Below are 22,766 nucleotides of genomic sequence, written 5' to 3' on the forward strand. Positions count from 1 at the left end.
TTTGTGGCATGGCTAAGCACGTAACATTTCTTACACAACTTAGTGAATCATGTGGTGGTTATAGCAAACACAGCTAGTCAAATAGCAGCAATGGAACAAAGAATACATAGGAAACAAAACTCAAACTTGGCTTTATTTGAAGCAATATTTCATCATTTTTAACAAAAAAGGCTCAACATATATGATTGCTTTGACAAACCTCAAGTACTTTATTCAGAAACACTACTGTCCACACACAATGTTAATGCATGCTTCTAAAACAGCCCCAACACTCAAAGGAAATCTGTACAGCAGAACGAGCAGCAGGTGGAGGACAGACGAATGCGAGGGGATGCTAGGGGATTAACGCATTATCCAAGTCGCCTCCACAGCAGCCAAAACTAGAGTTGTTACACCTGCAAAGCACTGATTTAGTACTTTGAATTGCTGTTGTACCGTTACAGACACATACTGCAAGAAGTGTTCAAAACTATTACATTTTTCATCCTATCCTATTCTATTGTTCACCTGTTTTCAAATATATTGTATTTTGCCATATTGTATTTCTGTGTTTTAAAATGTCAAACTGAGAACTCTAAAAGATATATATATATATCTTATAGCTTTTATATATATATATATATATATATATATATATATATATATATATATATATATATATATATATATATATATATATATATTTATTTATTTTTTTATTTTTTTAATTAATTAATTAATTTTTTAATTTACAAAAGTTGGTACAAGGCCCTACCCTACATGGCCCATGATATCATTGGAAGTCCCTGTATGTACACCTGAAATAACTCCTTTCTCTTGGTTTTATCTTGACCCCACTGAAGGAACAGGCCTTACATAATGGTTACTTACTGCTGCCTTTTCATTACTGAGAATCCTTCATTATGGTGGAGAGCCAGAGCTGAACAGAGCGTGAATGGGATTAAGTCTTTCTTGGCAGTCTCGAGTAGTTCAAATGACTGCTGGAGATGGAGTTTTTATAACAGCGGTTTCACAAGTGGCACACATCTGTTCCTGCCCTCTACCACCTTTTGCCAGGCTGCCCTTTTTCTACCCATGTGGCATTGGGTCTGGCCAAACTGCTTGAGAATATTCAGTGTGTGTGTGTGTGTGTGTGGGGGGGGGGGGGGGGGGGGGGGTGTCTGTGTGTGTGTGTGAGAGAGAGACCAGAGAGACAAAAGGAGAGCAGCCTGGTGTCAGTTGGCTCGTGTGGACACATGTAACCAGATGCTGCCTTCATGGCCCTGACCTCAGCGGGTTTTTCCACCACCACACACTCACATATACACTCATATATAGTGGGCACAGAGTAGGTCCATGGAGAGTGCACATTGAGCCCAGCCTGGTACCATTCACACACTCATGCATTGTAATCCTACACAGGGTGATCAAGCTCTGGAGAATGCTCGTCTAATCTGACACACAAAGACCCGGGCGGACGACTCTGGGAGGGTCTGTGTCACTATATTATTAAGTCAGCTGGTGCTTTAATACGTAATACAATCCCATAAACATGGAATGGAGTAATTTCCTCTACTGCTGTTAAGAAACCAGCTAACTTTGGGAATGAGCACTATTTTTCAATCAGCATTTTACTGAGCTTGGTTCAACAATGGGCATCAACAGACAGCGTAAAGTGAAAGAGTGTTGACGTGTCTCAAAGAGGAAAACAAAAGTGGAATAGAGTCAGGAAGTTTGTGTTACAAAGAGAGCTTAAGTTAAGATGTAAGCAAACATTTGCTTGTAGTTGCTTAGAGTCACTATTGATGCTCTTAAGACTGTACTACATATCTGGCCAGATGTTAAGCTCTTTTGTTCAACACAGAGTTTCAAATGTGTAAGAAATGTTAAAACTGCCATATTTACTTCAATTTCTTTCTAATCACATCTGGGTGGAGACCGGTTTGGAATCAATGTGCCTACTTTGTTTACTTTTCTACAAAGCCAATAATGAGTATGTTAATCATTTTACTTTTATTATTAATGCTATTTTGAAGTAACATACATTACTGTGAACTGAGTCATTTCATTACTGGTCAGATCAGTAACTTTGCCTGGGGGTGTCAACTGCTTTTCTCCGTAATTATAGAGTTTAATGTCATACTGTGGAACATTCCAAAAAACGCACTAACATCTTCATAAAAGCAGGTGACAACCCCCCATCGTTATGTAGTGCAACTTTAAATATTTACAGTATAACACACCTAGATAGAGCACTAGAGTAATGTCACCAACATGCATCTTTTCCTACCAGACTAATACCAAACCCCCCTCCTCTTAAGCTTCCTACATCTTGTCTGTCACATAATTAACGGGACCTGCGGCAGAACGCACATCAGACGAGCCACATCTTTCCAGCGGGCCCCACACCTGCTCTGCACTTTACTGCGCCTTTTGGAGAATCAAACCACTTACATCACTCACTGGAAAAATGCTGTCAACCCAACAGAGAGCAGAGCCTGTGTGTCATATGTGTACGCTTAAAAAAAAAGTTGTAAAAAGGGACAAGATGCCTGCACCGCACACTGTAGAGGACTGGCAACATTTTTCCACATCAACCTTTCTGACAGTCATGTTAACAAGCCCGAGTGAGACTTTTACTGCCCAAACAAGAGCACAGCACTCATTAGAACACAGTGCTTTGAGACACATACCTTTTAATGTCCGGAATATGATGTCTTCTTGGTTTATCTTTATGAAGCCGCTGACAGTGGGGAGTCCATCTGTGGAACAAAATAACACTTTAAAACGCAAGTAATAAAGTGTTTTTAGCAAATACTTTCACTGTGGCTGTAGTCAAGTAAAGACATTTGCAGGGTTATTGAAAAGCTGATAGTAACAGATACTAAAACTAGTATTGAAACTAGACACTCATTTGAGCAGGTATCAATACTATAAAAGTCACATTCACAGGACAGAAATGACCATTTAGAATGATCTTGAGCTGTATCAGAACAAGTATATGACCAAATAGGCTTGTATCTGCCCATGGACCACTATGGAACACACTTGGAGGACTGAGGGATTACACAGATATAACATTACATGTAATATAAAAGAAAGTACTATTGTTTAATGTTCAAATTCCTGTACTGAGTCTGTTGAAATCGTGTCAACCCTAGTAATTTGTGGTTGACTAAAGACATAATCTGTGCATCAGTTAATTGACCTAAAGGGGGTGCGACACTGGCAAAGGCTGTTCAATTTAGAATGATATTGTACAAAAAGTACTATATTTACAGAGAAGTGATTATAATAATAATATATCAGTTTTATATAGCGCTTTTCACAGTAACTCAACAATTTACATAGTTGCATAGAAAACAAAGAATCGTAACATCTTCGCACCTGTTCAATCACTCCCAAAATTTATGCCAAGTCATTCCTAGCTTGGAATGACTTGGCAGGAGTCATTCCAAGCTTGGCTATTAATTAAATTGCCTATTTTATCAACTAATCACAAAAGACACCATTGAGCAGTTCATCAACTAAACTACTAAAGGACTACACAAAGCTAATGTTCACAGTTGACCTACACTTATCCTGCTTGTGCCAAAGTTGATCCAAGCCATAAACATTTGTGGACTAACTTAAGCCTGCTGTTGTACACCCCACCCCATGTTTACATTGCACTGGCTTATGATAGTTTCCTTTGGACTTGCATGAACTTACCATAACCACAGTGGTATCACTTATAGTATTAAAGCAAACATGTCACAGTCAAAAACTGATGTTTAACTCTTGGTGGGGAATTATTTTAAATGCACCACAGAGATCATGACCAGTGATTGAAAGACGAAAATGTGTAAAGGAAATGGATTAGCAGATTAAAACAAAAGATTAAAAAAAAAACTGCAATTATGAAAAACAACTTTAATGGTGCATTTACAGACAGCAAGAAAGTATATTAAAATAATTTGTCACTTATTAATATTTAGTTATCTGTGGTTACTGACCTATGCCACGTAAAAAAAAATGTTATATTTCTATTGGAAAAGTTATATGTAAACGTTGTATTTTAAACTACAGCCAATAGAACTTAATAGTGTTTGATACATTTGAAAAAGTCGCAAAACTATATAAAGACTATAAGCTTTATTTTGCGTTTATCAGTCCACATAATCTTCATCAATATTTACAGCAATTAGGGTCACGCTTTTGTCTTATCATTCAAACTTAACTAAAGACTGCTTAATTTAGCTTTTAACTGTAAGAAATGAAAAATAAAAGTTGTTATTAAGGTGTAAGCAGCGGCACATCAAGGCTACTACAAAGGCATAGACGGCAACACTCGCTCGCTGCTATTGGTCAGTTGCCTCACGAGCGCACGATGCAATTAACTCCACAGATAAAACAACAAGAACACCTGTGCAGGAAGTCAGAGCCCGCCAAAGCTCGTTTTTGCAAATGTCAACCCAAAACATGACATATTCCCCGAGTTAAACTGCTCTCACTAACTTCCAGCTGCAGCCTGTCACCGCTGTGTTACCCTACCTTGTAAAGACAGCAACCTCCGGAAAACTTTTAAGCTCCTACAACACTTTCACTTTGCAAAATAGTTAGCATAATCCGGTTAATACGGCTGGAAGTCCCCGGAGCATCCGCGAGCGAAACCCCCAAACACACGAGAGGAGGAGCGGGTACACGAGCCTCCGTGTGTTTGTCACTCACAAGAAGACTGTAGCCTACAAAAGGAGGAGGAAAAGAAAAAAGGGCTGAGCTCAGTCAAGTTCCACGGCGAGGAAAAAGAGAAGTCCGTCCCCTCCGAGTCCTGCCCCGCTCTCTTCAACCTCCCGCTGACAGAAATAGCAGCGAGGCGGGACCCACCAAAAATAGCCTTGACTTCACGCAGACCTTCGCGACTATTGTTTTGCCGCGCTGACAGACGCTTATTGGGCGCGCGCCGCAGCCAATCATAAGGTGAGTGAAGGCTGCTCGATAATAAACTTGTGCCACTATCTAGACTTGTCATGCATTAAAGAATGGGGTAGTTAGCGGTGGCTCCATCTGCTGTTGTAACCCAGGCACCAGCAGGAAAAAAAACAGAGAAATGTGAGTGTATACGTCTGGGCACTCAAGGAATTCTACTCTAATAAAAGACCTGCAAAGAAACACAATGATTTCATGCCACTTTTATGCACCATTATATATGAAGGTAATGTTTTACCCACCATGCTATTTTTGTCCATGGCCTATATGTCTATTGTTGATAGGGTTGTGCATTTGTGCAGAGATGTGGAATTCATTGAATTCAATCATAGAATAGTTCACAAGTCACAATTATTGGCTTGGCTTTTAAACATGTCTAAAGCCCTTTCTAGTGGCAGCAGCACATGTTTGGACATATATATTAGCCCCTTTATAGGAACATTTATTCCCTCATCCCATCAATATTAATGGTGGCTATCACCTATTTTATCTAGCCTATATTTATGGACAAGCAATTATCCACTTGCCTTTTAACTTCATTGGCCTGTGCAAAAGCTTTCGGTAGAAGAATATGAATAAAATATATTCATCTATTACTGTGCATAACAGCAGAATCAATTGATTCTTAGGCTTGTGTGGGCTACAACTTGCTCATAAAAGGACAAAATACATGTTCCTCCAGAAATGTACCCTTGTCTGTTTTATGAAATTTGAGGAAATTCCAAAATCACATGTTTCCGTGAATTTTACAAGTAAACACATCCTTATCTTTAGCCTTTTAACCGCATGCCATGAATTAGCACACAGTTTTACATTTTCTGCCGTTAAAGCCGGGCACAGGGCATTCCAACCCCATAGGAGGAAGTCAGGCATCCTGTGTGAGTAAATCACGCTCAGTTGCACAGCAGATAATAGAGTGAAGCCGGGTTGACGCAGAAGCGCGGCCCTGACACTGTTTTTCTGGTCCTCCACATATTTGCTCTAGAGCAACAGGCTGTTTACTGTTTACAAGCTCTAATACACAGGCCCATGGACATTCTTTAGTCGCACATGACAGCCAGCATGACTCCAGTCAACGCTTTATACAAAAACAGCTACCAACAACTACCAACATTACAAGCTGTTGTAAGACGAACTCAATACTGCTAAAGTCTAAGTCTAAGATTAAAAAAATAAAAAAAACTAATGAAATTCAAAAGTAGTAAACAACAGAACAATATTAAGACAATAAATATTATTACATTATTATTACATTATAAAAGCCCTTTTCCAAATCAAACAAATCATTAAAAGGATGAAAACATCCATTCACTTCAGAGAAATACATTTTATAATTCTAAGCAATCCTAAATAGCTCAGAGGGATCACAAACTCCTGCATTCTCTATTTACAAAAATAGGCACTGGTCCAGTTTGATCTAAAATAAAACTTAAAGTAAAAACAACCACGAGAATGAATGCAATGTATAATAGTCCACAAGCTAAAACTAACAAAGAATCACAAGGGTTCCCCCTTGTGATTCTTTGTCTTCAGATAAAGTGATGTTAAAGTTGTTTTTCCCCCCTATTGATTTCTTTATCAATATCAGTGCCATATATTGACTGAAAATGGCAGTTAGATGAAGTATCTTGCCTTATAAATTTTCTCACCGAAACCACTGGAAAAAAATTATCAGTTTCATCTTCATATGACAACTTCAAATAGGCACATTTTTCCCCCACATATACGGTCCTTTTCAGCTCACAACTGCGTTTTGTGCTCTTTTCCGATCTCACAGTCGGGTCAGCGAGAACTGTTTGATAGCAATACCGAAACCTTGAAGTGTGTTTTTGTGTGTGCTTCAACTGCTGTTGGTAATCCTCCTGTCACCCTTTAGGGCCTCAATCAACAAGGGGAACCCGGCACATTTCCCAGAAGCCTTTGCAGGTGCGTGGGTGAGCGGATCGACACGGGGATGTAGGGTATGTATGTGAACTGGAGAGCATTTGTGTGTTATGCATGTGGTTAGTCCATTCAATTACACAACCAAGTGCATCGTCTGAATCACATCCGGTTTCGGGCTGAAAATAACTAAACCACAGGGTGACAAAAAACCAGCGAGTAGCAAACGCCCACAGGGACAGTCCAAGACAAGAGAGCACTGGTCACTAAGGGGGCCGTAAACAATACTGGCTCAAATATTCACTTTCGAGGAGTTCTTTTCAGTAACATCATAGTGTAAAATCGAGTTCTATGAAGCGTCATTATGCAACGTCCATTGACCGATGATGCAGTAAATAAATAAGATTGGTATATTTGGTCAGTTGCATGCCTTTCAATTTAGCATTTTTAATACTTGTGCAGGTGTCAAGCATATTCTGAAGTTACATCACACCAATTTATTTTACAGAATTTACAATGCACAACACTGCAAAATGCAACAACGTGGATTTGCCAGCTCAAATGCATATGGTCAAATCTATTTAAAACATCACATTTAAGGTTAAGTAGTGCGGTATAGGGCTGAATGATTTCCGAAAAATATCTCATTGTGATTTTTCTGACAAGCATTACGTACAAGAATCACATTTCAGACATGTTTGTACAGATCTAAACTACAGGGTTAGCAGTTTTTATGCAGAAAAAGAAGAAATGCAGAGTAAGAAGAAAAAATGGTACTACAGATATGCTAACTGCATCGATTCAACTTGCGATTTTGATTTGATTGCGATTAAATTTGCAGCCCTAGTGAAGTAATACTCAATAACTTTTTCAGGTGAATTCCTGTTCATGTCATCCAGAAATGATGGCCGGAACCTTTCTGAGCCCACATGTTATCCCTATCTCATTTTCAAACATACCATGAACTGTTATATCTGATTGGCCCACTTCTCATGACATGTAATCACTGTAATCTTTGAGGGCTCTCGAGTGGTTTCAGGGTATTTTAAATATCTATCTTCTAACTATCTTGAACTATATATACATTTATGTTCAAGCCTTTTTCTACAGCAAAGGTCATGTCCTAGAAACACAAAATAAACTTAAGCTCCACCTGTGTTCGTTTTATGGAAAATTCAAAATAAAATTGGCTACATGTGTGGTGGTATAGAAAACATTTGCAAGTTTCTGGGTGATTATTTTTACTGCCGTCATGCACTGAATGAACAAAACCGCACAATTGATTCTGGCATTATTGGTGGGTTTTCAGATTCAGGAATGTGATGATGTCATAGTCCCATAATGGGGGAGCGAGAGACAGATTTTCCTATTCTTTACATTGTTTACGCGGAATAAAAGGTAAATCCACAACTGTTGAAATGAAGTATTATTTCTATTGGCTAGACCTTAGAACTCTATAACCTTAGAGCAAAAAATATGCATTTTTAACTGTCCCCAGTCTGTATGAAATATTACTGGCCTATATACCATTTGGTGATGTAATCCAAAACCCAGTGATATACACATTCATTCAGATTTAAAGGTCCTATATGATACAAAACTGACTCTTGTGAGTGTTTAGTCATGTTAAAGTGTTGTTACCTCATCAAAAACTTACCCACAGCTGTGTTTTGCTTCATTCACACGTTGGAGTAATCATTAATTATTAGTCTGTCTACATCTCCAAAGCTCAAAATGCTCTGTTCTCAACCTAAGTATGCAAGATTTGTGTGTTAAATATATGTGAATGAAACGAAACACAATTCTGGGTGTATATTTTTGATGAGGAAACAACATTATAATAGTATAATAGTGTCATAAGGCTTTCCAAAAAGAACAACACAACCCATCAGCAATCTTTATTTATAATCACATCTAATCAAATAGCTTCCAAACAGAGACGTTATTTTTGCATTTTGGCGTTCTAGTTTAAGCTGAAACTATAATCGTGCCCAAAACAGATCAGTAACTGTAATTGTTGACAATCATTCTGCAGAAGTGTTGGGTTAAAATAGCAGCGTGTTCTCAGTACTATATACAGGGCAGGATGTGGTCAATGCTGTGTGTGCTGTATAGGCTCTCACCTGCAGACACACAAATCATATCAAACACACATCTATACATTTTATTGCAATAACCTATTCATTTCTTTTATTTGATAGCAACCCATTCACATGCATATGAATCACAGACAATCCCAGACAAATTAAAGAACATTGTCGTGAGTAATGACGCAGATGATGTCACTGACAGTAAAAGGGAGTGCGTAGACAGGCAACACCCAATGTACTTTGAACAAAAGATGAACATGAGGCTACTACTACTATTATCATTATTATTATTGCATTAATTGGATCATACAATACGTAAAGGGATTTGGACAAAAACAGATACAGACCTGTTGCATATATTATCTTGGGAAAATCTCAGGAAATACTTACGTAAAGGTATAACTGAACATTCTCATGCAATACTCTTGTGAAATTTTTTATTTGAAGACTGAAATGAAAAGTAGATATTCAAGAATTCTTTCAAAGGCGCTCTGTGTGGTTTTGGTGGAGGCGTCCTCTACATACTTGTCTCTGCGAAAAATATTATTGAGTGGCCTGTAAAGTTTCACAGTATGGCATTAAACTTATCTATCTCCATGGAGACAAGCAGGTGACACCACCAGACCAGTATTACACATTACAGAGGAGACACCTTTCACAGTATGAATGCATGTTGTGCAATAGTTCAATGTATTTCGGATCAATATTGCATTTCATTGTATCGTATAGTCACATTTATTGCCATACTGTGGGACATTCCGGTAAAGTAATAGAATCTCCATGGAGACAAACAAGCGGCTAACATAGTGCATCACTGATATAGCAAAGTTGATGATTATCTCTATGTGAGTCAGTGTTTCATATCAGCAGATCAAAATGTTGCAATCTAGATTCTTGGCGAGAAAAAATACAACTATAGGAATACTTCTTTTTGGATAAAGACCATTCTAAGACCATCGGAAAATGACTTTGCAGTGACATAACCCTGGGGTATTCTGCATGCATGTCTACTGCCGGAGTGTTCAGCAGTTGCCATGGTGACACAATGCACACATTAGCAAACACTTCTCCCAAAATTTTAAGAAAACTCAAGAACAACAACGCGTTATCATGAGGCTGTGATCAATACGAGCACGCATGGTCCCGCTTAGGTGTTTGAATTCAGCAGAAAATTTAAGAGCGTCTAACTGGACAAACTGTTTGAACTCGAGCCAGCTTGTGACTTTAATTTCATGTGTGAGACTTGTTTAACACCACATATCAGCTCACAAGCTATAGTTCCAGCGAAGTCAGCTTTTTTGTGGTCAAATTGTGTAAAAGTCTCAGACAAAGCAGTGTCTAGAGATAGCGTTACACCCCTAGGGAACGTTGATGACCTCAGCTACAAAGTATCAATATATTGTGGTAAATTGTAGTATAAATTCTATTCAAAAATACACATTGCTTGCATATAACACATAGCAAACAATGGAAGTGAGGTATAGCAGCCAATAAAGTGGATCTGAAGAACTCTTTGCATTAAAACGACCAAAGGAGCATAAAGGAGAGGGCAGAGAGGTGAGCAGAAATACTGAGTGCACTGTAATAATGTTTGGCCGCGGTCTGCCAGCGGGGTCCTTCCCTTTAAGAAGCAATGGGGAATGTGCGGAATGCAGAAAGGAGATGAAAAGGAAGGAGGGAGGAGGTAAGAAAGGAGGGAGGAGAGAGGAGAGGAGGGCTGAGGCTGGGAACAGAGCAGAGAAATGTGAGCCGGACCAGACACCGAATACGAGATGATCAGGAGAAAAAGAAATATTTTTTTTAAAATATGAGGTGCAGTTTGTGTTTTGGAACATTATAAAAGCAAGTATTGACAAGGATAAAGGAAAAATATTTAAGTAGAAGTAATAGTAGTCAAAAAAAACAATGGAAGTTTTTCTTTTACTTTCTTAAACTATAAACGTAACTAAATATATTTGATTAAATAGTTTATTGCGTAGAAACAACAGAAGTTAAGACATTTCTGAAAAAATAGCAATAAATGGAAAATAGTTTATATTCTATTTTGGGATATGTTTATTCATTATTATTATTATTATTATTATTATTATTATTACTGTTGTCTTTTTGTTTGTTTGTTTATTTTTTCTTGCATTTTCAGTAAGATTTCTTGTAAAAGTAGATCCAAGGGGCCAAGTAAAAAAAAAAAAAAAAGCTTAAATAACAACATAAAAAACAATATAATATAAATTGGTTGACCTTTATAAATACCAATCTTAGAATCAAATAAAAACACCAGATAAAATATAATACCCAATATTCCCATGATCAAAATAATCACGCTCAACTTTATATATACATTTCCTGACACAAAACACAGGCTTTTTTCCATGCTATTCATATTAGTAACACACATAACACAATGCTCACTGAATGTGCACTGAATCTATGAATGGAAAACATTTATGTGTAAAATCCCCGCACGCCTTTGAGGACTGATGGAGACGTTTACACAGAGAAATGAAGAGTAACGCTTACACTTCAGTAAGTAAACAACGTATATGGCATTCATAATCATCAGTTAGACTACATTTATGTACATTTAGAAGTCACCAACATTTTTGTCGACAGCTTGTAAAGACCTTATAAAATGTTGAAGGCGCTGTACCTAAAAACGTAAAAAAACAGAACTAGTTGATTTTTACAGAAGATGTATTATGCTTGTGTCTGCTCTAAAGCTGTAATCTATGACACCCCTGGATCTTTCTGTTATAATTTGCACATTTTAAATCGCGATATTCATCTGAAACGACTTAATAAAAGAAACAAATCTGCATTAGAAAACTTCGGTGGGAGCTGACGTCACCGTAAACGTCATCGCAACAAAGAGTCCGTACGATTGAAGAATGAAGCAAGTACAGAGCAGTGGGCGTAGGCCAGTGATGAAAACGGGATTTGATTTGTTAAATGGCGTCTTGAAAATAACCGTTTAAAGATTGCTCAAACATGCTCGAATCGCTCCACAAACAACTTGGGGTGAGTAAATGTTGAGGGGAAACAACTATAACATGGGTAAAAGCTCTGAAAAGTTTATTTTGCATAATAGGTCTTCTTTAACAGCTGCAACTATCCAAAGTTTCCCCTCACTTTTCAAATTATTCACCACAATAACTTTATAAGTGCTTTTCGCAGTTTCAGAGACCAGACCGGAGTTTTGCTGTTATGATAATGTACCAACAATTAGCATGCTAACCGTGCACTTCTTAAAAATCGGACAATAAATAGATTTATATATAAAACCACATTAATAAGCCATTAACAACTTCAATATAACTGCTAATTAACGCCTGCTTATTAGCACCAAAAAGAAAGAAATAGGCACAATTTGAAATGATTAGTTTAGAAAAGTTTGATATTGCAAAAAGCCATGAACATCTGAAACCCCGTGAACATCTGAAAATAAGGAGTATCCCTAAAACCTGCAGGATATTTGGAATAAGGCTGAGCTGTTTTGAACCCAAACAGAGCCCTAGAAACCACAGGAAATCCCCACCGCATATCACGCACACATGTACACACTTACGCGCTTATATATGCAGTCACTAATCAAATCAAAACGTACCGAAAGACGCCCACCATTCTCTACAACAACATGAGGAGGTGCGTGAGCGTCGGAAACACCAGCACACAGACAAAAATAGGTCCATATGAAGCTGAATGTGTCTCAGTTTCAGCCTTTGTACTCTCAAATGTGCACAGCTTTGCGTTAGAACTGTAGGTCACCAACTGGAAACATGGAGCCAAAATGGAAAGAGTTGAGAAGGATTGAAGAAAAATCTCACTAATCTATAAATACTTTCAAAAGAACAGTTTGGGGGTTGATGAATTTGAGAAAAACATCATTTAAAGGGGCGCTATGTCTCTTTGCTGGTGGAGGAGTCTTACTTGTGTCCGTGGAGATGTTATTGCTTTGCTGAGGATGTTCCACAATATGGTAATAAAAGTTTCGATATCTATGGAGACATGGCAAGTTACAGGTCAGTTCTATGGAGAGATGGCCAGTTTTTAGAGGTAATTAAAAGTAGTAATAAAAACACAAATAAAAACACATATTTAAAAAACAGTATGCTTAATACCATATTGTGGAACTTTTCAGAATTCCAAAAGAGGTTGCTTATTGGCACAAAGCAGATGCATGTGATGGAAGGGAGTGAACCAGTCTACAAAATTCCCCCAACTAACTTCTTAATTTGTCACAAATTTCCACTTTTCTGCAAATGTTAACTTTAAAAAAAATCAAAGTTTTTAGCCGCTTTAAGACTAATGGAAGGATGAGCTCACTAATAGTTTTATAGTTTATGAAATGATCCTTTAGTCTGAGTTTTCCCACCTCTCAAAGTACATTTTAAACTCCAGAAATAACATAAAAAAGCTTCAGAATATGCATGTTTTAGACAAGACAGAACTGGTAAACAGAAGTCACCTGACCTGAGCACACTTTTAGAAAGCTGTCGTTTTAAAGGTTACACAGGAGTAATTGCAGTCTGGGTAAAGTAAGCATAGCGTGGGCCAGTTTACTCCTTCCTGTAAACCCAAGCTAAATTTAAGCTCCAGTCTTATTCAGGACAATGGGATCACACTGTCATGGGTTAGACACTGCTTTTACACCAGAAAACTCAAGACCAGACCAGAACCAGCTCATTTCATTAAGACTGTGATCAGTAAATATACCAAACGCACCAAAATATCACCCAAAAATACATTTAGATAAGTATTAGTCTAGTCACAGGTAAACACAACCTTATTGCCTGGCAGAATGAGAAGTGCAGAATGATATCTCTGTGTATTTTTTTATACAGAGGCATATCAGTCTGGTCACCATTCCTTTCATCACATCTTGAGCCAGAACTAAACATCAGATTTGTTTTTCAGTGACACTTGTGAAACAAAGGGGCTTCTTGGTCACGTATGGTTTACAAATACAAAAATCTATCAAAATTCTCTCACCTCAGTTTAGTGCAGAAATCTGCAATGTTTTTCTGTCTGCTGAGATATTTTTTCCTTTATTTTTTCCTCATAAGCAGCCATATTTGTTTTCTACTTATATACTTGTTTTCCTCCTAAAAATGGGGAAATTCACCGGTGACTAGACTCACATTTTTATAAAGTAGCCTATTGAAGAAGTGTGTATTCTGGAACAACTTGACTGAGTGAGATAAATGTTTTGGGTTTTTTTGTTTTGTTTTTTTGTTGTTGTTTTTTTAATGGCTATGATGTTATTTAGTTAAACTGTTTCTATTTAGTTACTTTCAAGCTGATGGTTAAATTCAGTTTTACTTATGAGGTCACACCCTCTTAAGTAAACAGGTGCTAATGCAAATTGTTTTCTCATCACAGAAAAGTAAGTGGATTGGTAGACTGATAAAATAAAAGGGGTTTCTGATGATTGTCAATCCATTTTTTTAATTTTATGGTCATTCACACACTTAATAGCTTCATATTGCCTTCTGAGAGTTCACACTTCACTGTAATTGGTTAAATCTACCTGTCGCTCACTCAGATGACCAATAAGAGAAGTGGGTGGGCAAAAGAAGGCGGGATTTGTCTGTATTTGGGCATAGAGCTGCATTAAACTGAAAGAACTGATTATTTATTTTTGTGTCACATTTATAACACTGTCATTTTTTTTGCTAACTTCAAACGCTATCACCGTTACATCTCTTGGCCAATCGCTTCAGGCCACTCTCTGTTGCCGGGCAGAATATTCCAGCCTGACTGACACTTCGTACAATGGAGATAGCGGCCCTTCAGGTGTTCTCATCTACCATTAGTCCTTGTCAACGTGATGGATGGAGCATAGTTTTGTGTTTTCTCTCCTGTTTTCACTGAAAGCTTACACACTTTGTATTTGTGGGAATTTTGCGAGCGAGAGAGAGACAGATGGGTTTTGCTGGCAGGATATCCTGTTCTAAGCTGGGCCGCCGTGACCCCTGACCCCTCTTGAACTCTGAACTGATCATACTTTAAGATCACATAGTCTAATCGCACTCAAAGTCTCCACCTTTTCACCCAAGCCCTCTAGCATGTCTGCGGTGCACTCACAGGTGTCACGTCTTATGGGGTTGACCACTAGAAGCTCTTGAAATGCTGACACCATGATGGATAGACTTTGGAATAGGATGTGGGATACATTTTGAGATTTTTATTTTTTTTTTGCATTTTTTAAAATTTTGGAAACATCAAATCTCAAAGGCAGCTGTTATTTAAGTAATAGAATATTCTTTGCAAACAACAACATATCCTGTCTTTTTATGGAAGAAATATGTTATATCCCTGTAGTCTAGAGTTTATCAGTTCAGATCTCAAATGTTAATCCAACTGGAGTTACAATGTCCATTCGGAACAGAATCCTACTTTTTAAATCTAATCACAATAGATGTAACGAAGAAGTATGTGGGATTTCTTTATATAATTTTAAAATATAAACATATGTGTCTATGTATTTTATTAGTTTGAATATGGCAAAAATGAATGAATCTTATCACTAATTTGTTATTTTAGTGCTAATCTGCATGTGATTGTTGAAGGTTAACAACATTGGCATGGCTACACTAAGAGAAAACTCAGCTTGGTGGCCCCTCTCTCGCCCTGCGCTGGAAGCCATTAGCTGATGACTGCTTATTTATGTTTTGATAAGCTCCACAGCGCCACCTCAGCCTGTGTGGCCAGAGGTGATGCTAACACAACATTGGCTGTGATTAGAGGAATAATTAGCCAATCATACGCTGGCCTCAGAGGCAACCCTGAGGTCAGAGGGTTAAAGGGACAGAGGGCATGGCTTCTCAGGTGGTTTCCCACGGCAACAGACTTGTCATTAAAAAACAATCGGAATGCATTATGAAGCTAATGGCTGCAGATATTTGATTATTTTATCAAATCAAGCCCAAACTCACTTACTTTGGGGCACAGTAGCTTGTCTTAAAGGAGTCATATGAGGAGCTGCTGATTCGCTGGATGATTTTTGATAGATGCGTTGCTGATAGATGCTCTGATCCCAATTTGACTTGGTAAAGAGAAAATCAACTTTAGCAAACTTTTGATAACAAAAAGTCAGTGACATTTGCACTTTTCAGAACTCTTAGAGATTAGAGCAGAGTTTGCCATCACACTTCCTGATGATTGGACACTAAAATACTATATAATTAGATGCAAACAGCATAGCAAACTTCTACAATATAGAAAGACAAATTTCATCAAATACATGGAAAGAAATGAGGTACAAAGCTCACCTAAAGCATTTAACACACTAAATGAGGCTCAACTGTCAAATACCGCTACAGTTCTGGATGTACATTCCCCATTCATTTTTCCCATAGACTTGTCAGTTACTACATTGCTTATTAGACCTCAAGACGCTTTCGAATGTTTTTTTTTCCCTCAGAAAGTCTATGGAAAAAAATAACAGGAAATTTAAACTTAAATAAAAACTCAAAATGGGAGGTAATCGTGGAGCTCCATATTTATATTTGCCCATTTTTTCCAGGATTTAAAACTCAAACTGTATGAAAACGTTGTTATTTGTAGTTACCTCAAAACTACTGACTATTTAACATAAAATTCAACATAAGCCATACGTCCATCATCTCTCTAGCTTCCCGATACCTTTGGATATGCCGCTGAGGTCTGTGCGTGTTTGCGACTGCAGACATGTGTCCCCATAGTTTCTCGTTCAGTTTCCTACTTTCTGTATTTGGAGGAAGTGCTACTGTCCCTGTCCCTTATCGCGGGCTACACAGGTTCCACGGAGAGAGGAAGACAGGGAGACACGGAAGGGACAGGCAGATATGAAAGCACGTTTGGATTTGTGGTTTAGTAGAGTATAGGTACAAAGAGGTTAAAAGATCAAATGGGAATCGTGTAATGGAATTTACAGCTCGTGCAAGGAATTGTATTCAAAGAAACAGTACGTAATTCATAAGGTCTTGGTTGATGCCCAAGGACACAATGGCAGGAGTGGTGCCGGACATGTTTGGTTAGATGAGCTAGGGGGGTGCTAAGGTCTTCAATGTGGGTGCTCACTAATTTAGAGTCTTTTAACAATGGCGCGTACACCCCCACCCTCTAGCCTGTTTCTTTTGCTGTTTTAAACACATTTAAATGTAGTTAGTCCCTGTAGTAACTTATAAAAACCTAATAAGGTGTTCTGTATTTTATTATAGTCTCAGTTTGAACACTGTGGTTGCCATTTGAACATTTTTAGTTGAAACTGGATGTGCTAAGAAAGTGAGAAAGAATCTTTGGGGGAGCTATGGGGGAGAGTTGGCCATTCTAGGGGAGGCTAGTCTTCCCTCAAGCATGTATGAAATATTTCCAGTTGCAAGAATCAAACCTACAAGTACCTACTCTCTACCTTAGCCACTGGTATATACATTCTCTACCTGGGTTCACGTCTAATCAATGCAACCCGCTATCAAAGAACTGGTTAATCATTGTAACAATTGGTAAGTTGAGGTTTATTTCAAATTGAGAAGTTAGTTCATAAAAAAGCAGTTTGTTTATTCCCTGTACGTAACCAGATGCCCAAAGAGCCATTCAGAAAATTCTTAAACAGTTCTGTCTTCATGTAGTCTGTCCTGGGTTAGACCTTGTTTACATACAAAGGTCTAGTCCTCTTTAGACCGGTTCTGTATTCCAAATATCGTTGCTCTGCTCTCATAATGATACATAGCACTGTTAAACTGTCAAATACATCCCAAAATGGTTAAAATATTTCCATATGTCTCAGTTGCTTTGCATGGCATTAGTCTGTCGTTCTACTTTGAGCATATCACAGCTTGTTTGAGTTCTTAATAATGATAGCACTATATTGCTGCAATTCCAAGAACACTTTGGTCGATTTTGCATAATCTATTTTTGCACCTTCCTTAAAATGTACTTGGGCCATCAAAAAGGGGAAACAATATTTTTCAGTTTGCATTGTGAGCATTTATATTAACATTTCCTCAATTATCTTTAGGTTGCAAAACAAAGCCATGTGCAACTAACCAGCCATTGTCCAGGGTATGGAAGGAACTGGATTATGGAATACTTCAGTGAGAATAGCAAATAGATCAGAAACAATACCGATTAAAACTTCAAAGTTGGGAATGTATTTTGGAATTCGGAGAGAAAAGATTGTGGAGAAAAGAGTTGTTTGGGATGAGGGTGGGGAGGCTTTCAGCACTTGGGACGGTCCCAGATGGACACAAGACGCGCCCTCCCTTTATAAACAGCCCCTGGCCCATAGCCCCAGCCCTCCTCTGCTCGGCTCTGCTCTGTTATGGGGGGAGAAAAACTGACTTTACAGGCTGCAAATATGAACGCACTGACGCCGTGTGCAGTTTCCTCTTCCCTCTGTCACTGCCAACACCTCCCAAATCCCAGCCATTCCCAAAGTCAACACACTCGGAATACCAGGCTGACTCACTTCCACGGTGGGTGGCTCTGCTTCCAATTTTCTCACCGCGCGGACCAGAACTGAATAAACATGTATACAATCTGACAAAAACATGCTCACAACAATGTATTAAGGACAAAAGACCGGCTAAACATCATCAAGAATACTTCCTTTTCATAAAAACAAAAATGAATATTCATGGGACCGGGCCTTGAAAGCTGCTTTGTGAAACCTTAAGGTAGAAGGAAATCAATCAAATTCTAAATCTTAACCACACACAAACACATGGCAGCATTCAAATCTCACTTGATGTTATCCTGATGTTGTGTCTAAGAGCAAGACACTTCCACCACAAAGGCTGGATGCAACAAGGCGAGCATCTGGTGTTTGCTGGGACAATTTGGATACATGCCGGTGAGAGCAACATCAGGAGTTGCACCATATACTAGACTACTAAAGTAAAAAGTAAACAGCAAATGCACGACACTAAAAAATCATATTCTATTCCATAATGTGAGCCATCTGTTACAAAACTGTCCCAAAACTATCCATGCACAATGCCATGTGAGTTAAAGGGACAGATGTGCAGAGGACACTTGGAGCACTTCTTCACATCACACTTTTCCTTCCTCTCCTTGTGTCCGTGAGAGCGTGGGAGCGCCCTCGGAACACCGTGCTCCAACCACGGGGATCACAACAACAGGAGGAAGCCGGTAACCTGAGCACCTTAAGCCAGGCCGGACTGACCGCAGCACTGACTGTGTGGGGAGAGCATTTCCCAGGACATTATCAGACAGGATCTGTCTGCTGTGGCCCACTGGGAATGCACCATACACTAACTTATGACTCACTCTGAGATATGTACAATACCATAGATAAACCCATAACACCCAAGATGAGCTGGCATAGGTGATAAGCTTCTTCTTCCTGAAAGTTTCCAGTGAGTTACTATATTATTACCACAATAAAGCCATGATCATTCAATACATCATAAGTGACAATGCAGGTTTACAATAGAGGCAATAGTTGATAATTGGATACATAGTGTAAACCATTAGCTAAAACAGTCAGTACTATCTTGCCTAATGACAGAATGACAACGCAGCACTTAATACCAATGGTAAAAAGTGAAAAATTGGCTGCTTTTAATTAGCTTGTTTGTTAGTGTGTAATTAGAATGTTTACAACTGGTATTTCTGTGTAAACCCACAGTTCTCCAGGTCTGATCCATAGCAAAAGACGAAATTTACGAATCAATCAACTGGACAAATCGTTGTAATTCTAATCGTTGAGTTGATAGATTTAAACTTCGTCTTTGGTAAATTGGTAAATATACTGTGCATATCAAATATTGTTAAGCAAATATACTACATCTTGATCAGTATTAAACTTAAATCTATTCATAAAAAAATTATTGAATTTAAAACAAACATATTTGTGCCAGAAAAGACAATAACATTTTGAAAATCCCCCAAATGTTCAATCCCAAATTTATACAGTTACCATTGTACGAAATAGTTACCATGTCAACAATACATATAGCTCACATTCAGCATTCAGCACACACAGCTGAAGACCTTAGTCAATCTACCCAACTGTTGCATTTCACACATATTATAAAGCCCCAATCACTCCAAATCCTCTCACCAATTTGTCGCTTTAACATCCAGCATTAGACAGTCCTGTCACTCCTCTGTACGCTCCAATCCGAAATGTCCACAAGGCGCAGAAAAACATACAACCAACATGCACAGTATCGCTTCCTCCTGTGTGAGTGCTGCGAAAGTCAGGGGCCCGCAACAAAAGGCAGCGGAGGGAGGGAAGGAGGGAGAAGAGGAAAGATTAACCCCATACGAGTGGACATGTACCCTCCCTTTACCCACTCAGGCACAGCTGGCCCCGCGTATCACTGACTCCTGGTGTTTTCGCTCAAGAGAGGAGAGGAGGGACGACCAAAAGTATACATGTGTTATGGGGAGGAGAGTGAGGGGGGTGGGGGGGGGTCTGGCGGGGGTCCAAAGGCAGCCAGCCCGGTGGTAGGAAAGAGACAATAGGAGGAAATGCTATATCAGGAGTAGCCCAGAAATATTGGAGAGACAGTGCAAAACAATGCCGTAGCGAGTGGAAAGCGCAGCCTGCAGCCGCTGCTAAACAATGATAGGAGACTGTTTTTTCCCCTGGTCCAGGACAGGATACAGAGAGCACAGATCTGCAGCCCACATGAAATGGAGATTTGTTTGTGTTTGAGAGGCAAAAATTAAACTGTTGACATATTTAGTTAGTGATTGGAATAGAAATATGCAAAGAATAAAATGGATATAAACTATGCTGCCGGTGAAATTTGAAGTGTAGATTTGTCAATGAAGAAGTAAAATGGACTTTGAATGGTCTTTTTCAACAGTAACAGACATAACAAAAGGAATGTAGAGATAACTTCAACAGTTGTAGCATCCTTGGGCAAGACACTTTGTGAATGTGCTGTGTGTGTGGGTCATTGAAGGAGGATAGTGGCTGATATTGGCAGCCACATTTCTGCCTCTCAGTTGCTGGGCAGCTGTGGCTACAGATGCAGATGAGGTGGGAATATATTGTGGGGGAATATTATGATAAAAAATAACAACAACAACAAAAAAACCCACATTGTTTTTATTTGTTGCTAATCGAAAACTTCAGCTAATCGGTATTTGGTATTCAAGCAATTACTAATACCAAAGCATCATATATACCTACTGTGTATGTCTCCAAGAACCTTTCTGTTATACTTACTCACTATTTTTTTTTTTTTCTTGTTACATGTATTACTGTGTTGAAGGGTGACTTCACACTGGTTCATAGGCCACATCAAAGCTGGGACTAAACTTGAGCTGGACCAGGATTAAACCAAGACTAGAAAAGTTGTGGTTTACAGTCGACTAAACTGGGCTCAAAACCAGAACCGGATCATGACAGTGTAAACACACCCTAAGTCACTTAATAGATCATAGGATTTCAGTTTTTGCAGTGTTTACTAAAACCTCAACTACCATAATATCTACATGTGTGTACTCTAACTCCATGTTTCCTGGTGGAGTTGTGCCTCCCAGCAGCTGATGCACCCGGACATGCACATTCCCTCTGTAATCATATCTGTGATAAGCGCTCTTCCCCCGCGGTCACTGCCTCACAATGGCCCAGTCTTCAGGGGCATGCTCTGATTACACTCACAAGAAGCCAACTCACACGGGCTAATTTCATTTCCTCCACTCCTCTGGGTCAGCTTGGACCAGTCTGTGAGGGTGTAAGAGCAGAAAGTAGCACTAGTAAACCCAAGCACACAGTCAGTTTAACAAATGTTCAATACAGTGTGAAATTATTTTATTTTGGATGATGGTATATCTTAGAATGAGATGTCCCAAATCAATCCATGTGTTGGTGTGTCTTAAAAAAAGCAGCTCTACTTCGAGCACCCACTTCATTATATTTTTTACCTTTCTAAAGAAGCACTCAGCCACCCTGTAGAGAAATCTAATTTCAGACATTTGTAAGGAGTTTATGGGTTTTATCACATGCAGTGATTGTGTAGTTGGTATAGGGATGTAGATCCAGCTGTGGTTGGATCAACTGGTGCATAATGCTGTTGTGTCCTTAAGCAAGACACTTCACCAAGTAATTTGTAGAGGTTGGAGAGAACATTGGTGCAGCTTGGCAGCCATGTTTCTGTCAGTAAAACCCAGGGCAGTTGTGGCAAATAGCCTATCAACAAAGAGGTGGTGCTGAATGCCATATCCACCCTTGGGCCTCAAGACTGCTAAGGTTTAAAAGAAGCTTACCAATCAACAAAGGATTATATGTGTTTATGAACCTTGTATCAAAAGAGTATTATCATTTCTTCTTTTGAGATAGACTGATTAAAAAGAAGTGCAAAAGTCAAGATTACCCAAATAATTTTCTCCTTTAGAAATAACACATGTAAGATTTTTATACTGATAAGATCATTTGGAGAAACATAGTAGATTTGATGTTTTTGTTTTCCCAGGGGTCAGTGCGGCCCACAGCAGCCTGCAGCTGTTTACCCTGACGGACAGCCAGTGTGAAGTCTGCTGGCCCAGTGACTGCATCCATAATAGAAGAGCTCTGATATCAGTGCATCTGTCAGGACCTGGCACAGATTCAAGGAGGGCTGGAAAAACCTACTTCTACACTGATATAAAATGAGTTTGAATCAAACAAAGCATTGCTCAATTTCGACCTCTGTAGTGTGAGGTAATTTACTAGTTCTACATCTCAAAGCCAACACGATTGTTCAATTTCACAATCAGTAAATGCAGGATGCTAAGTGAACACAAACACAAACTTGGCCTGACTAAAAAGTATACGAAGACGAGATTTGGACAAGACAATATTGCACATAGTTAGCAATTCCTTTCTAATTTGCAGAAATGCCTTGTCTCTGG

The 22,766-nt window shown here is 38.8% G+C and overlaps 1 protein-coding gene across 3 annotated transcripts in view; it reads right to left on the bottom strand.

The window, feature by feature from the left end:
* hdac7a (histone deacetylase 7a) overlaps positions 1 to 20,255 on the bottom strand; it is a 62,782-nt gene extending 42,527 nt beyond the window's left edge. Inside the window, exons 1-2 of one of the 3 annotated variants that reach the window (XM_033969165.2) lie at positions 19,981 to 20,255; positions 2,673 to 2,741 (exon numbers count right to left, since the gene is read on the bottom strand). In XM_033969165.2, coding sequence (XP_033825056.1) covers positions 2,673 to 2,741; positions 19,981 to 19,999 — 88 coding nt within the window. In that variant the 5' untranslated portion in view covers positions 20,000 to 20,255. The other 2 variants (XM_033969167.2, XM_033969166.2) reach the window with 2 other exon arrangements.
* Positions 20,256 to 22,766: the final 2,511 nt, after the last annotated feature.

Source organism: Periophthalmus magnuspinnatus, chromosome 7 (assembly GCF_009829125.3).
Source record: "Periophthalmus magnuspinnatus isolate fPerMag1 chromosome 7, fPerMag1.2.pri, whole genome shotgun sequence".
NCBI classification, from domain to species: Eukaryota; Metazoa; Chordata; class Actinopteri; order Gobiiformes; family Gobiidae; genus Periophthalmus; species Periophthalmus magnuspinnatus.